Source organism: Tasmannia lanceolata, unplaced genomic scaffold (genome assembly GCF_043159265.1).
Source record: "Tasmannia lanceolata isolate RefF3 unplaced genomic scaffold, GAP_Taslan_0.1 ptg000006l, whole genome shotgun sequence".
In the NCBI taxonomy this organism is placed as follows: Eukaryota; Viridiplantae; Streptophyta; class Magnoliopsida; order Canellales; family Winteraceae; genus Tasmannia; species Tasmannia lanceolata.
Window position 1 is genome coordinate 7,831,028 of NW_027518683.1, and position 13,251 is coordinate 7,844,278.

General features: G+C 38.6%; 1 protein-coding gene across 2 annotated transcripts; it reads left to right on the forward strand.

Annotated features, from left to right (window-relative positions):
* Positions 1–509: 509 nt before the first annotated feature.
* LOC143879512 (Calcineurin-like metallo-phosphoesterase superfamily protein) lies at positions 510–7,193 on the forward strand. 2 transcript variants are annotated; one of them, XM_077381939.1, is made up of 9 exons: positions 510–912; positions 1,088–1,138; positions 1,390–1,411; positions 1,573–1,687; positions 1,833–1,865; positions 2,971–3,096; positions 6,064–6,170; positions 6,278–6,349; positions 6,453–7,193. In XM_077381939.1, exons 1-9 carry the CDS (start codon positions 796–798, stop codon positions 6,812–6,814), a joined length of 1,005 nt encoding a protein of 334 aa, XP_077238054.1. In that variant the 5' UTR covers positions 510–795; the 3' UTR covers positions 6,815–7,193. The 2 variants fall into 2 exon arrangements, with proteins under 2 accessions (XP_077238054.1, XP_077238055.1); XM_077381940.1 differs by lacking the exon at positions 1,088–1,138 and adding an exon at positions 1,139–1,187 and having other exon boundaries at positions 519–912.
* Positions 7,194–13,251: the final 6,058 nt, after the last annotated feature.

Below are 13,251 nucleotides of genomic sequence, written 5' to 3' on the forward strand. Positions count from 1 at the left end.
CCGTTCACTGGGTTAGATTTTTGTTGTTGACTACGGCTTCAAAGTCTATCTAGCTATATCCAACGGTTCACAATCAAGGACTAAAAGTGCACACTATTGGATGTTTAGGATTGCAAGAAAGTTTGTATTTTTGGGCTATCAGATGGACTGCTCAGATCAATTGAAGGTGGGGCCCACCGTCGAAGTGTGCACCCCTCATGCATTACTTTTGACTGTGTCCGAAAGGCCGGCTGAGTCTGCTACTAGAAGGTTAAAAAGTCTAAAACGGGAATAGTCCTACTTCCAAAGGGAATCCGTGTCCGATTCCGTCACGGCTTTGATAACGTGCATCCCAGGCGATTATTGCTCAATCACTCTTACCTTCCACCGGCCCATTTGCAAGCCTAAATAACGTCACTATCTCTTGTAAACTTGCTACCCAAGAAAAGTGTCTTTAAACACGAGGAACATGTAAAATGCTACTAGCGTTACTACGGAAGATACATGAGAGTGAAATATAAAGAATCCAATGTGTACAATTAGCAAACATATCAATTACTCATGCGAATTTCGTCACTAATATAAAACTCCGAGGGAGAATTGAGGTTAGCCACATCGGTACTTAGATGAGGAATCACAGTGTGTAAACCACATATTACCCCCAAAAGCTTCTAATCATTTATATTTCAAAACTGAAAAAAACATGGGGAGATTTTCACTGGCCTATCATAAGATGACAGTTGAGATTTGACCCTCAGATCCTGCGTGGCCGAAGAGATAAAAAAGAAAAGAAAAGGGAGGGTATCTCTCGCTACTATGTTACCTGCTCGGGTTAGAATGCACGTATCTACGCCTCTCCCTTCTCGTTCCTCCGAGCGAAATCCTCGTCTCTCCGTGAGTCGATCCCTTCGAATTGCCGTAGTCGGAGATGTTGTGAGTATTATAAACAAAACCCATCCATTAAATTCCACTGCTTGTTTTGATAATAACACACCCAAATTGCTATTTGCTTACAATTTGGGCTGCAGCAATTGCAATCCAAAAATGGGTACAGATTCCAATTCGTTCCTTTTCCCCTAATTTTGTCTGTTACTATTTGTTGTGGAAGCATGATGATTGGGACATACAACAAGATTCAAAAGCCCTTCATTTCTTACAGGTATAAATAATTTAGCTCCTCTTTGCAAATTTATAGAGGAAAAAAGAAGGTTAGTGTTCCTAATTGGACACAATTACTTACCAATGCTAGTAGTTTACTACATACTTAATAACTTTGTATGTGAATGAATTTGTTTGTATTCTCTGTTTCTACTTCATCCAAACCCTTGATTTTGTTTGGTCTCATATGCTTTGTTGTCACTATTTGTCTAGCTATACTGACCTGATTTGGTTTTATATGTGGAAATGCAGCCTGATTTGGTGCTGTTTACAGGCATGTCCCTTTTCTCCACTTGGCGTTTTCGCTACCTGATTTCACTAAAAGGGCTTGCCATTTGATTTAGTATTGTAGTCTTCTCAACTTCTTTCATCTTTTTTGCCTGATATTGCAATGTTGCAAGCTACTTATTACACTTTCTGTTTTTGTGATATTAGGTGATTTTGGTAATGAGAATGTTGAACTTGTTAGAAGTATTGCAGACCTTCAAATGACAAAAGCAGCTATTCTAGGGAACCATGATTGCTGGAATACTCATCAATTTTCTGCAAAGTAATCTTCAATATCATATGCTATGTGCACTTCGGTGATCTTTTAGACTTGATGATTCAGGACATTATATAGATACTATGATAACTGTTTGCTAACTTAGAAGATACATGTTTCCAATGTTAACTTTTTCTTATGTGATTTTTAGGAAGAAAGACCGCGTCCAACTCCAGCTGGAATGGTGAGCTTAAATTTTTCTTATTTGACTTTAACTCTCTTTTTTTCTTTCTGGAAGAGCTCTAAAATTTTTTGTAATTATTGTTTTATGTTGCTCTTTATTTTCCTTTTTGAGATGATGCGGTCTTAGAGAGGAACGCAATTTCTTGAGAGAAACAATTAACATCTGAAAAGATCTAACATTGGTATCTCCCATTAATTTTCTTGAAAATGGAGGATGGTCAGTCCATCTAACCAAAATCAAAACTTGGCCCTTTTCTTTTATTCATCCCACACCCTAAAAAGCAGGAGGGGGGCTTTGCATTATGATAGAGTATACATGGGGTTTGTGTTTGTGGTGTTATTATAGGTTTTTAGCCTTCATGGGGTCAAGTATCCAAACATTTCTGTTTTGATAGAGTTGTCTTCCCCGCATATTAGAGGACTCAAATGCTCTTAGTCCCAACACTAAAGCTTGAAGTGAAAGTATTGCATAGTTTACACTTTTAAACTTGTTAGATGGTTGATGTTGTCAGTCTCATCTTTAGTTTGCAGCCATTCAATCAGGAATGAAAGCTTTGTCTGTACTTCGAAGATACAAAATAACAATACTTCCATATGTTTTTTGAGAACAAGATCAAACTTGTACCTTGTTCCTACTGTTAAGACTACTCTCAACGGGCCTTTACCCTAAAGAAAAATCAAGATTATCTAGATTTTATCACTTTGCATCTGAAGTCCCAAAAATATTTCATAATAGGTACTGCTTCTTATTTGTCAGCATGTATGTTCACGTTTGTTATGGATCCTCTATGAATTGATTGATTGTATTACTGCTTGACATGCTCATGGTTGATCCTGAATGCTGTTATTGACACACAATTATTGTAACTCTCTTCTATGCTGGGTGATTACTGCTGTGTAGTTAGTTATCACTTATCAGATGTATTTAGTTTTTTTTTTCTGCAGAATTTTCATGGAATTTGTGCTGGTTATTTGGGGAACATCACATTGTTATATGATTTAATGGTAAAAGTTTAAGCTGGTAATCTAAATGATGATTAGTTTAAGGAAATATTTTTTGATCAACTCTTAATCGCGATTAATACATTGCATTTGCTGATGATCAGTCTCGGCGACCAGCATGTTGGTTATTGTCGTTTGGATTTTCCGTCATTAAAGCTCAGTGTTGTTGGTGGACGACCATTTTCTTGCGGAGGTGATAGTTTGTTTCGACAAAAACTTCTTTCTGCAAGGTGGGTAAAGTAGACTGAACTGACTGTTGTGTTTTCTTGATATCAGAAGTATTTATCATTTTCATTTTCATCGTGGGTAGCACGTTTATTGTTTTTATTTATTTCTGATATTGATGTAGTTTCTTTATTGTTGCAAAGGGTTCGTATTGGCATGGTTTTTGAGGAGTAGAGCTAGTATTATGCTTTGATTCTTTCTTTTCTTTTCTTTTTTAAGAAGGTCACAAGATTTATTAAAAGAAAAATTATGGAAGAGCATCATTGGGCAGAGTTGCAAACACCTCTTTTCACGAGTCTCAGCTAGATCATTTGCACTTCTAGGAATCTGACAACAAGATATTTATCATCCCTACTGGCCCTGATAAATAATAAGTTATCTGTTTTTTGAAATGTTGGAATATTATTAAGCAAATCAAAGAAAGCCCACGACCGAGATGGTCGACTTAATACAAAGACAAAAGACAAGAACAATAAAAAGGGCACTGCAGGCAAGAAGAGTCAAGGTGAGAAATCATCAAAGATTTCCATGGTCAATCTATTAGCATCAGAGTGGACTAATTTATCAGCTTCTTTGTTAGCTGATCTTTGCACATGCTGAAACTGAACCGAGAAGCCTGCTACTCTACCCTGAATCTCATCAATGATAGAAGCGAATCCCCAAGGATGGGGTCGGCTCCCATCCATTCACCTTATAACGTTTAGGGGTCCCCTCTACTATAATACGGGCCAAAACACTGAAGAAGGTACCAGCAATGCCGCAAGGGCCCAAGTTAGCAGTCGAGATTTAACTTAGTTTAATCTTATAATGCCCTTTACTCAACCTTTTGTCATTAGCAAAGTTTTCAAAGGTTTTCCCGTAACAATGGGCACAATTGCCCTGAACCCATTTGTATAGACAACTGGACCCATTTTTCTTTATCAGGTTTTGTTACGTTGATACGACGACAAATCCTTTATTTTGATTGTATAAAGCCAGGTTCTTGCTTTCTATATGAATCCCGAATTTACCTCTTTACTATCAAGCAATTATCCTGATACAAGTACTTTCCTTATTGTGAATGGGGATAAAATGTGCTCCATCTCTTGGTGTCTAGGATACAAATTCCAAGGATGAAGAGAGTCCCCACCATGACACTCAATAGTGTTTTGGACCCTCAATCCATGACACCATTTAGCAACATACAAATCTTGCAAGAACTTTGATCCTAGTTGGCAGAGTTGGAACCTCTCTCTGTGGCTTCCGTATTCCCAATTGGCCCAAAATAAGCAAAACAGCATTGGTCACCTTCGAGTGTGATGTAGAACTAGAAGAGAAATTTGCTATAATTATTGGCCATGTAAAACTCACCATAACATGTTTGATCAATGTTTTAACAAACTTTTCAAAAATAGAATCAGTTCTGACCATTAAATCTAATTCTTAGATTAACCACAATGATCCATAGTAAAATCGTAATGATTAATAAAAAAAGTTACTCAAATCCGACCATTGGATCTTGAGATCAAATCAATCTCTAATCTAATGATTGGGATTAATACAATCTGACCATCAGAATTAAGATCATATCCGTTCAATATTATTCCCAAAATGACTACAATAAAAGCTAGCAATCCACAAAAACTATAGAAATCGAAATCTCAAAAAAACCTAGGAGCTCTTAAAATCCGAACAAGTAAAAGAAAGAGAAAAGATGTAGATATTATCTCAACAAATTGAAAGAAGAGAAGAAATGGAATTCGAGGACTTCTCTCCACTTGATCTGATGGCTTTACACCAACAGGAGATCATGAAATTACTTTAAGATCAATTAGAGACGGAAGGCTCTTCCATGGTTGCTCAAGCTAGCTTTTCTTTTTCGTTCATAAACATAAGATATCCAAAAAGATGGCCCATCCCTTCATTGAAACTTCAAATCAAAGCTTGGGCTGACTTCTTTGACCTCAGGTGTCATAGAAATGATCATTTTCCCACTTCTCACTTATACGGTTGTAGACTTTAAGTTGATCCCTTGTATGATATGATTCTCATTGATCTTTCCAAATCAGGGTTCTCTTTGCTTATGGAAGTTCAGTTTTTGACATTCCCTAAATGAAGCCACCATACATGATACATCTCAAGGCCTATCCACCAAGAAGTTCTGAATTCTGATAGAAGCCAACTCAAATCCTTCAGTAATGGAAGAGTCACCACGCCTGAGAAGTACGTTGGTTATGTAGCCCAACGCCCCAACCCCATACCTCGAAAATAATTTCCTTGACTACAATTTCGACCATTAAATCAGATAGTTTAGAAAACTTTGGCCTTCTCCCAATTATCAAATCCCATACATCATACCAAAGAACAGGATTATCTAAAAATACCTTGCTCTCTTTCTCTTCAGTGCTTGACACTACATATTCCTGAAACTATACGAAGAGTGTAGTAAAAAGAGCACTGATTTAAACATTAACTGAAGGCAAGGACCAAAACTCTTGTGTGTGAGGGCGCTGTAGGAGCAGATGATGACCTCTTTTCCTGTTTCTCTGCTCACGACACCATAATCCCTAATCACAATTGGTTTTCCTTTCCTCAAGCTAGACGTCAATCAGAGTCTTACTTCTCTTGGCCAACGACATGAATGCTATTGATCGCAGATGGTTATGCCACCAAACGTTTCTGGAATTTGCCAAGGAGCTGCCACCTAGATATAGTTTTATTGTTTATGTTAATAATGGCTTTAAATTTAAACTAGTAATATTTCAGTTTTGCATTCATAAAACCCTTCTCAAACATTCCGTCACACACTTTATTTATATGGCCTCAATTTCTTAGAATCTTCCATATTTGTGATATATCCTTTTCTTGAATAAAAATCATAATATCATGCCACATGCCATGCATGAGAGGATTATTGAATTCAGGGCTATACCCTCTGATTTTATGTTCAGCTTGATTTCTGGTTTATCTGATGCAACTGTTCTTCTTCGTAGGTATGGAGTTTGTGACATGGAAGGAAGTGCTAAAAAAATATATGAAGCTGCTTTAGGGACACCTGAGGGTTATTCGATTATTTTTCTTGCACACAATGGACCTACAGGTGTATAAGGCTCTCAAGTTTTAATTATCCTCAAGAATAATCATCCTTATGAGAAGTACTAAATTGGTCATTTTTCAATTAGAATTCAACTTGCATGTTTTCTATAGGACTGGGATCTGAAAGGAATGACATCTGTGGAAGAGATTGGGTGTTTGGAGGTGGCGACCATGGTGATCCAGGTAAAAACTTTTTGTTATGCAAACCATGCTTCTGTTAAGTTGGATACTTCCCCTCAGTAGAACAACCAGTCTTATGTTTAGAAGGACATATCTGATGATACAGATCTAGCACAAGCCATATCCGAGTTGCAAATGAGCACCCAATTTTCTATACCTTTGGTCGTGTTTGGGCATATGCATAAAGAGTTGGCATATAGAAGCGGTCTTAGGAAGATGATTGTGGTTGGGGTTGACAACACTGTTTACTTGAATGGAGCTATTGTACCAAGGGTGACACACTTGGTTAACAAACAAGGAACCGGTTCACACGATCCTATAGGCACTTCGCGGGCATTCACTGTAATCGAAATTCTGGATGGGAGGTTGGCAAAGATAACAGAGAGTTGGGTTTCAATTATTGGAGATGAAACAACATTAAAAGAGGAGCACCTACTTTATAGGAATGCTAATGAGATTGCTTCATGATTAAATCCAATTTGAATTGCAACCCATGTTAAATATTTGAAGCTCTTTTATAGAAGTTATCTGTGAGTCGCAGTTCTTTCATGAACACATTCTTGAAGAAGTTGGTTGTTGTAAATTAGTTACCCAAACTACATGTATAAGTTGTTCAAATTGACTTGTCTATTCAGACAAAAGAAATGCTAGGCATGTATTGATAGTAACACTAAAATACAGTTATGAGTTTGGAAATGGGCATAAGAATGTTCTCATTCTTTGGTTATGTATATGATGTACTTAAATTTCTTCCACATGCAAAACACTGAACTGGATTTCTGTAAGGTTGCCATCTCTAGTGACATGTAAACTTGAGATTATGTATTTGAAAAATTTATTCGTTTGACTGGATCAGAGTGAGATGTTGTCATCTATTGGAATTTCTAAGGCAATGATTCTATGCGAAGCACTTGATTGAACTGGGTTTCACTAGATTAGTTCAACATCTTTCTGTTATTGTATCGGTATGATTTGGGTGCCAGGTGTCTTATTTGTGATTCCAACGCTTCTTTTCTTGTGGGCTTCTGCAATTCTGTTGGTCCCCCCTCCAACACAGTTGCTGAATTCAAAGGGATACTTATTGGTTTGGAATATCTCTCTTATCTCTTTTCTACTTTGCCAATTTGGATAGAATCAGATTCTCTTTTGGCTGTGAATGCCATCTTCTACCTTCACAATATATATAAGGAATGCCGGGCTGTTCTTAGCTGTAATAGACCTTATTCATGGTCCTCAGTGGAAGATATCCCATATCCGTGTTACTGTCCTAAGTGGGGGCCTGCCAATGTTACAGTCCTAGATGGGACCTAGCTTGGTAAGAGACAGGTTTAAAGGGCTAAAATCTAAACAATTCCATAGCTCTGGGGCTTTTAGCGTATTGGTTAGGTTCTTAACATTTGGTATCAGAGCAGTCACTACATCATTCTTTATAGTCTTGGAAAGGGCAGCCGGTAAAAAAATGTGAAAGTGAAAGCACTCGGAGTGAAAGCATCACAAAATGGCTGCCACATAAGGGCTACATATTGAAAGTGCTACCTGGAGTTTCTATTCGTCTCTTTCACCAGAAATCTCAAATTTTCTCTCCAAAGATGTATCATTCTTCCGTTAATTCTAGGGATGCAACTCGGGTCAGGTTCAACCCGAAAAAGAGTAGGGTTGAGTTCGGGTTCAGGTCGAGTTTTCCCCAACCCGGATTGAGTTCAGGTTGAGGTTTGGGCAACCCGACCTGAGTTCAACCCGACAATTTTTATGATTTTTTTTCTTCTTAGCTTAAAAATTCGGGTTGGGTCGGGTTCAAGTTGGAAAAAGGGTCCCTCAGATCGGGTTGGGTTGAACCTCGTCAAGTTGGAAATCGGGTCAGGTTCAGGTTGGAAAGGCCAACCCGACCCAAGTTGCACCCCTAATTATTTCAAATCTAACAGTTCAGTTTGATCTGGGCTACTCATCTGGAAGGCCTCATGTTATTACCGAAGTGGAAATCACTCGAATAGAAGAAATCCCACAGTTGGACCACAAAAATGAACATCAATTTGAAGCAATTGGCTTATCTATGTTCTTATCTTCATACCGTCATTCCCTTTTAACTTTTCAACGCCCAAACTTCAAAGCCATGCGAATCGTTATTACCATATCCTTTTCTTGGGACCAAAGTTTAGGGCTACTATCCCTAAATGAAAGACAAAAGAAGGTTCTAATGATCACATTTGTAATGCGGTCCAACAACAAAACGAAAGACATAATAGGGAAAAGGAAAAAGAAGTAGGTGTTGGGGTTCCACGTAAAAGCAAAAGATCCCACATGGGATAAATAAGGAGATATGGATGGGTAAGGGCTTGGGCACCCTCTCCTTAATGGCTAGCTTTTAAGGGTTGCTTCTACCCGAGTCCCAACAAGTGGTATCAAAGCCGGGGTGTGGTAACTCTGGTGGGCACTCAAGGACGGTGAAAGTCCGTCAGGGAAGGATCTCGGTAACCCCGGTGTACCTCTGAGTACGGTGAATTCCCTCAGAGAAGATCTTGTAGTTCCACGTTGCTGCCGTGTGGAGGGGGGAGATTATCCGCGTTGCTTCCTCATTGAATGGGAGATTGTTGGGGTTCCAAGCAAAAGCAAAAGATCCCACATTGGATAAATAAGGAGATGTGGATTGGTTTATAAGGGCTTGGACACCCTCCCCTTAACGGCTAACTTTTAAGGGGGACTTCTACCCTGGTCCTGATAAAAGGAGCAAAGAAAAATGGACCCTGGGCAAACAAAAGCAGCTAACACTATAAGCAGATGTGCAGTCCACATAGGACATATATGGTAATCGTAACCATTGATTTGATGGACCATCACAATGTGATCAAACGGCCATGTTCAGTATGGGGTCAAGAATCTAGTGTTAGGAAATAATCCTAACGGTGGATATGGTTGTTGCAAGATCGATGGTCAAGATCATTTGGTGTGAAAATGTATAAACGTTTGAAAAAAAGAGACGTTTGGGGAGACGGATCGGCGCGATGAGGAGTCGCATCTCTTCCCACAAACGCTTATAAAAAGAACTCTTGGGTCCTATTTGCTCACAACGAATTTGTTTCCAAACTTTGAGAATCCACGCTTGAAGAGACAGGAAACCGGTCCCCATCACCGACTATTGTGTAGCGAAGAGAAACCTTAAGAGAAAGAAAAACAACATTCATGGCTTCCGGTATGTCTTTTTTCTCATTTCAATTTATTCCATATTGTTATCTGTGATTTTCTCAATGTTGAATCGCTAAGATCCGTTGCCGGTGTTCATATTGTATCGAACACTATCATGTGGTATCAGAGCCACGGTTCTAGCGAGAAAATCAGATTGAAATAGAGTTTGTGAAAATTTTATTTTATTTTTTTTTGGGATTTTTTTGACATCGCCGGAAAACATCGTGCCGCCGGAAAACGGTTGCTTCGACCGATGATTTTCCTGTATGGATGTGAAGTTTGTCGAGAAACGAGTCCAATGCAACAAACAGTGCCTAAATCCGATGTCAAACGAACCCAGAAAATGAAATCAAAATTTGTTTTTTTTTTTTTTTGGATTTTTCTGGAATTTATTACTGCTGTTAGAGAAGACGATGAACAGTGATGGGCCGATGGCCCGCGCAGGCCCGTTAAGGATCCATCAAGGATCCGCGATTTTAAGAAAGGCCCAGTTGACCGATAAGGTCCACAAAACCCGTCTGGGCCCACCAGACCCAACCAGAACCGGCCCAGACCCGTCCAATCCCTTTTTTAGGCCTAGTTTGGCCATTTTTGGAGTTTTTGGACCCCTTTGAACCCCATTTTGAGGTCCGTTTTTGCATTTGAGACCCGGTTTTCAAAGTTACAGTATAATTTTCAAAAATTTGGATTTTTTTTTAAAGTTTGGTTTTGAGTCAAAATTTTGACTTGAAAACACATTGGTTTTGTCAAATATACCTAAAACCTTTGTCTTTTGGTTAGTAAATTGATTATGTATATCTTTCAAAATCCTTATGCATTCAAAATCCTTATGCATTGATTTTGATATATTATGAAACTTGATTCCGTCTGGGAAACGGAATCGCTTTAGGTTAGTGGTTTAAATAAAGAACAGTGTCGCATATAGTGACATATTATGAACTACAAAACCGCTTTAAGTTGCATCTATTTGTCCAAGAGCAACACTCAGCCCAACGGATGATTGTTGCTTTACACAAATAGGCGGTGTGAGGGGGCTAGGCCTAGATAACTTGGTTTGGAGTTGCGCTTCTGCCCAACGGTGATGTGTACCTTAAGTATAGAGTTATTTGGCCCTAGTTAGTCTCATAGATGAGAGCCAAATGTGTGTCGTGGCACGGCCCAACGGACGACCCATGATGATACGCTGGTGTCTCCCTAGAATCACATTTATGTGTTTCTGTGATTCTAGGCAATCCAACTGACTTCCCTAAAGATAAATTGATTTAAAAATGGAACCAATTGTGTATCGTGGCATGGCCCAACGGACATCCCACGGTGACACACCGGGTGTTCCATCAAGAACACACTTATGTATTTTGTGTTTCTGTTTACTTTAGTCATTTATTTTAAAGTTGGATTACATTAAATCGTAGATTTTACTGAATAAACTCTTTTTGTGGATTTAAATGATGTCTTAGATAGTAAGCAAAATTGTAACTGTCTGTCTTTTTCGTCTACAGCATTGAACCCTAGTTCTACCTCTAGTTATTTGTCCGGGATCGAGGTTTTGAGTGGGTCTAATTTCGAAAAATGGAAGGATCATATTCACATAGTTTTAGGGTGTTTGGACCTAGATTATGCACTTAGGAATGACAAACCTGAAGTGCCTTCTAATGAAAGTATTGCTGCGGATTTGGCTACCTATGAAAAATGGGAACGGTCAAACCGCATGAGCCTTATGATTATGAAAAACACGATCTCTACCTCTACCCTAGGAGGCATTCCCGACTCAGAGAAAAATGAGAAATTTACTGCTAGAGAGTACCTACAGGCAGTAGAGGATCACTTTAAGGGATCGTCTAAGGCTCTTGCCAGTACACTGATGATGAAGATGATCACTATGAAGTACAATGGTAGTAGTGGTGTGAGAGAGCACATTATGCGAATGAATGATATGGCCTCCCAGCTAAAGAAAATGAACATGGAGATCTCTGAGGGTTTCCTTGTTCATTTCATCATGACATCTCTTCCTGCGCAGGTTACTCCATTTAAAATTAATTACAATACGCAGAAAGAGAAGTGGGAAATGAGTGAACTCATAGCCATGTGTGTTCAAGAAGAAGAGAGGTTGAAGACCGAGCAACCTGAAAGTGCTCATTACACCACAGAGGGAACATCGAAGGGTCACTTCAAGAAGAAAACCAAAGGAAAGGGCTTTGGGAAAGGCAAGAAGAAGGTAGCAAATGGTTCGGCTCAGCAGGGCTTGACCGGTGGGATAAAAAGTCGCATTAGGTGCTATTTCTGTAAGAAACTTGGTCACATAAAGAAAGAGTGCTCCAAGTATGAATAGTGGCTGCATAAGAAATGTAATAATTCAGTTTTTGTTTGTCATGAATCTTTCCTTGTAGATGCACCTAGAAATACCTGGTGGATAGATACATGTGCTAGAATAACCTAGGATCCATTTCAATAAGAATCAATTGAAAATCAACTCCTAAAAATAAGATAGTGTGGTCCATTTCATTGATAATTCAAATGTTTTTGCTTACCTAACTAGTTCTTCCGATTGCATTTGATGAGAGTCTACAAATCTTAAGCAATCAATCATATTATTATTTTATCATTTGGTAGCTAGGTAAGTCGGATTGGACGTCAGACTAGAAGGCTGGAGAAAAAAGCCATGACCAATTGAGCTAGAGTCTCAACCTCTTAATTTGTCGTATTAGCGGACAACAATTTGAAAAGATTCTCAATAATTGACAAGTCTTTTTCAAAGAAAATGTGTATTACATCCACAATTAGTGGGATTTGCTAAGGTAATTTTGCAAAAAAGCCATTTTAGTGGCTCACTTATTCAGGATAGGAACAAATGAATAAGACAAAATCTGGCTGTTTTCCTTTGAAAAAGTGAGCCACAAAATGGCTCCACGAGAAAGTGCCTAGCAAATCCTCTTTTTAGTGATATCTGCAGTATCTTGGATTATGACGTTCATCACTTTAATAAACACATTTCTGATTGATTGTTGGTAACTTTTGGGGAATTGAATTAGATTTCAATAACTAATTATACGACCGTGGTTTCACGGAAATTCTGTTAACGCCACAATAACGACAGTTTGTTCGTGACAAGAATTACTTTTTCTTTTTGATAAATGACAAACATGCGGCTGCTTACTTTGTTTCATGCCACAATAGGGATTTGCTAGGAACCATTGCACAAAGCATTTCACTGTTTCATAAGAGAGCAGCCACATAGGGCTCTCTCTCTCTCATTCATTTAATCCATCCTATGTGGCTGCTCTCTCATGCAACAACCGGTCCGCGAAATGCCTTCTGTGATGGTCCTTAGCGAATCCCCAATGAATATCTTCTGAAACAATCCCAATAGAAGTGTCTTCGTATCCTTTTTTTCAACTATATATAATAAGGAAGAAAGGTGTTTGCTTAGCCAATTTCCCGGAAAGGCATTTCTCAGCTGGCTTTTGCATGTGAGAACAGCCACATTGGCTAGCAAATCCCAAGAAGTAAAGTGCAATTACTAAAAAGAAGTGTGGATATCATTTCCTTTGTATTAGAGAATGATTCGAGGAGTTGCAATGCAGGATACAAAATTTTATATGGTGCGTATTTTTCAAAAAGTAAAGTAAGGCCCACTTCATAGGATGATCCAAACCGTTCATTTGTCGGGCCCCCTAAATAATTTTCATAGGATGATTTAGAAGGACTGCACATTACGGAAATCTCTA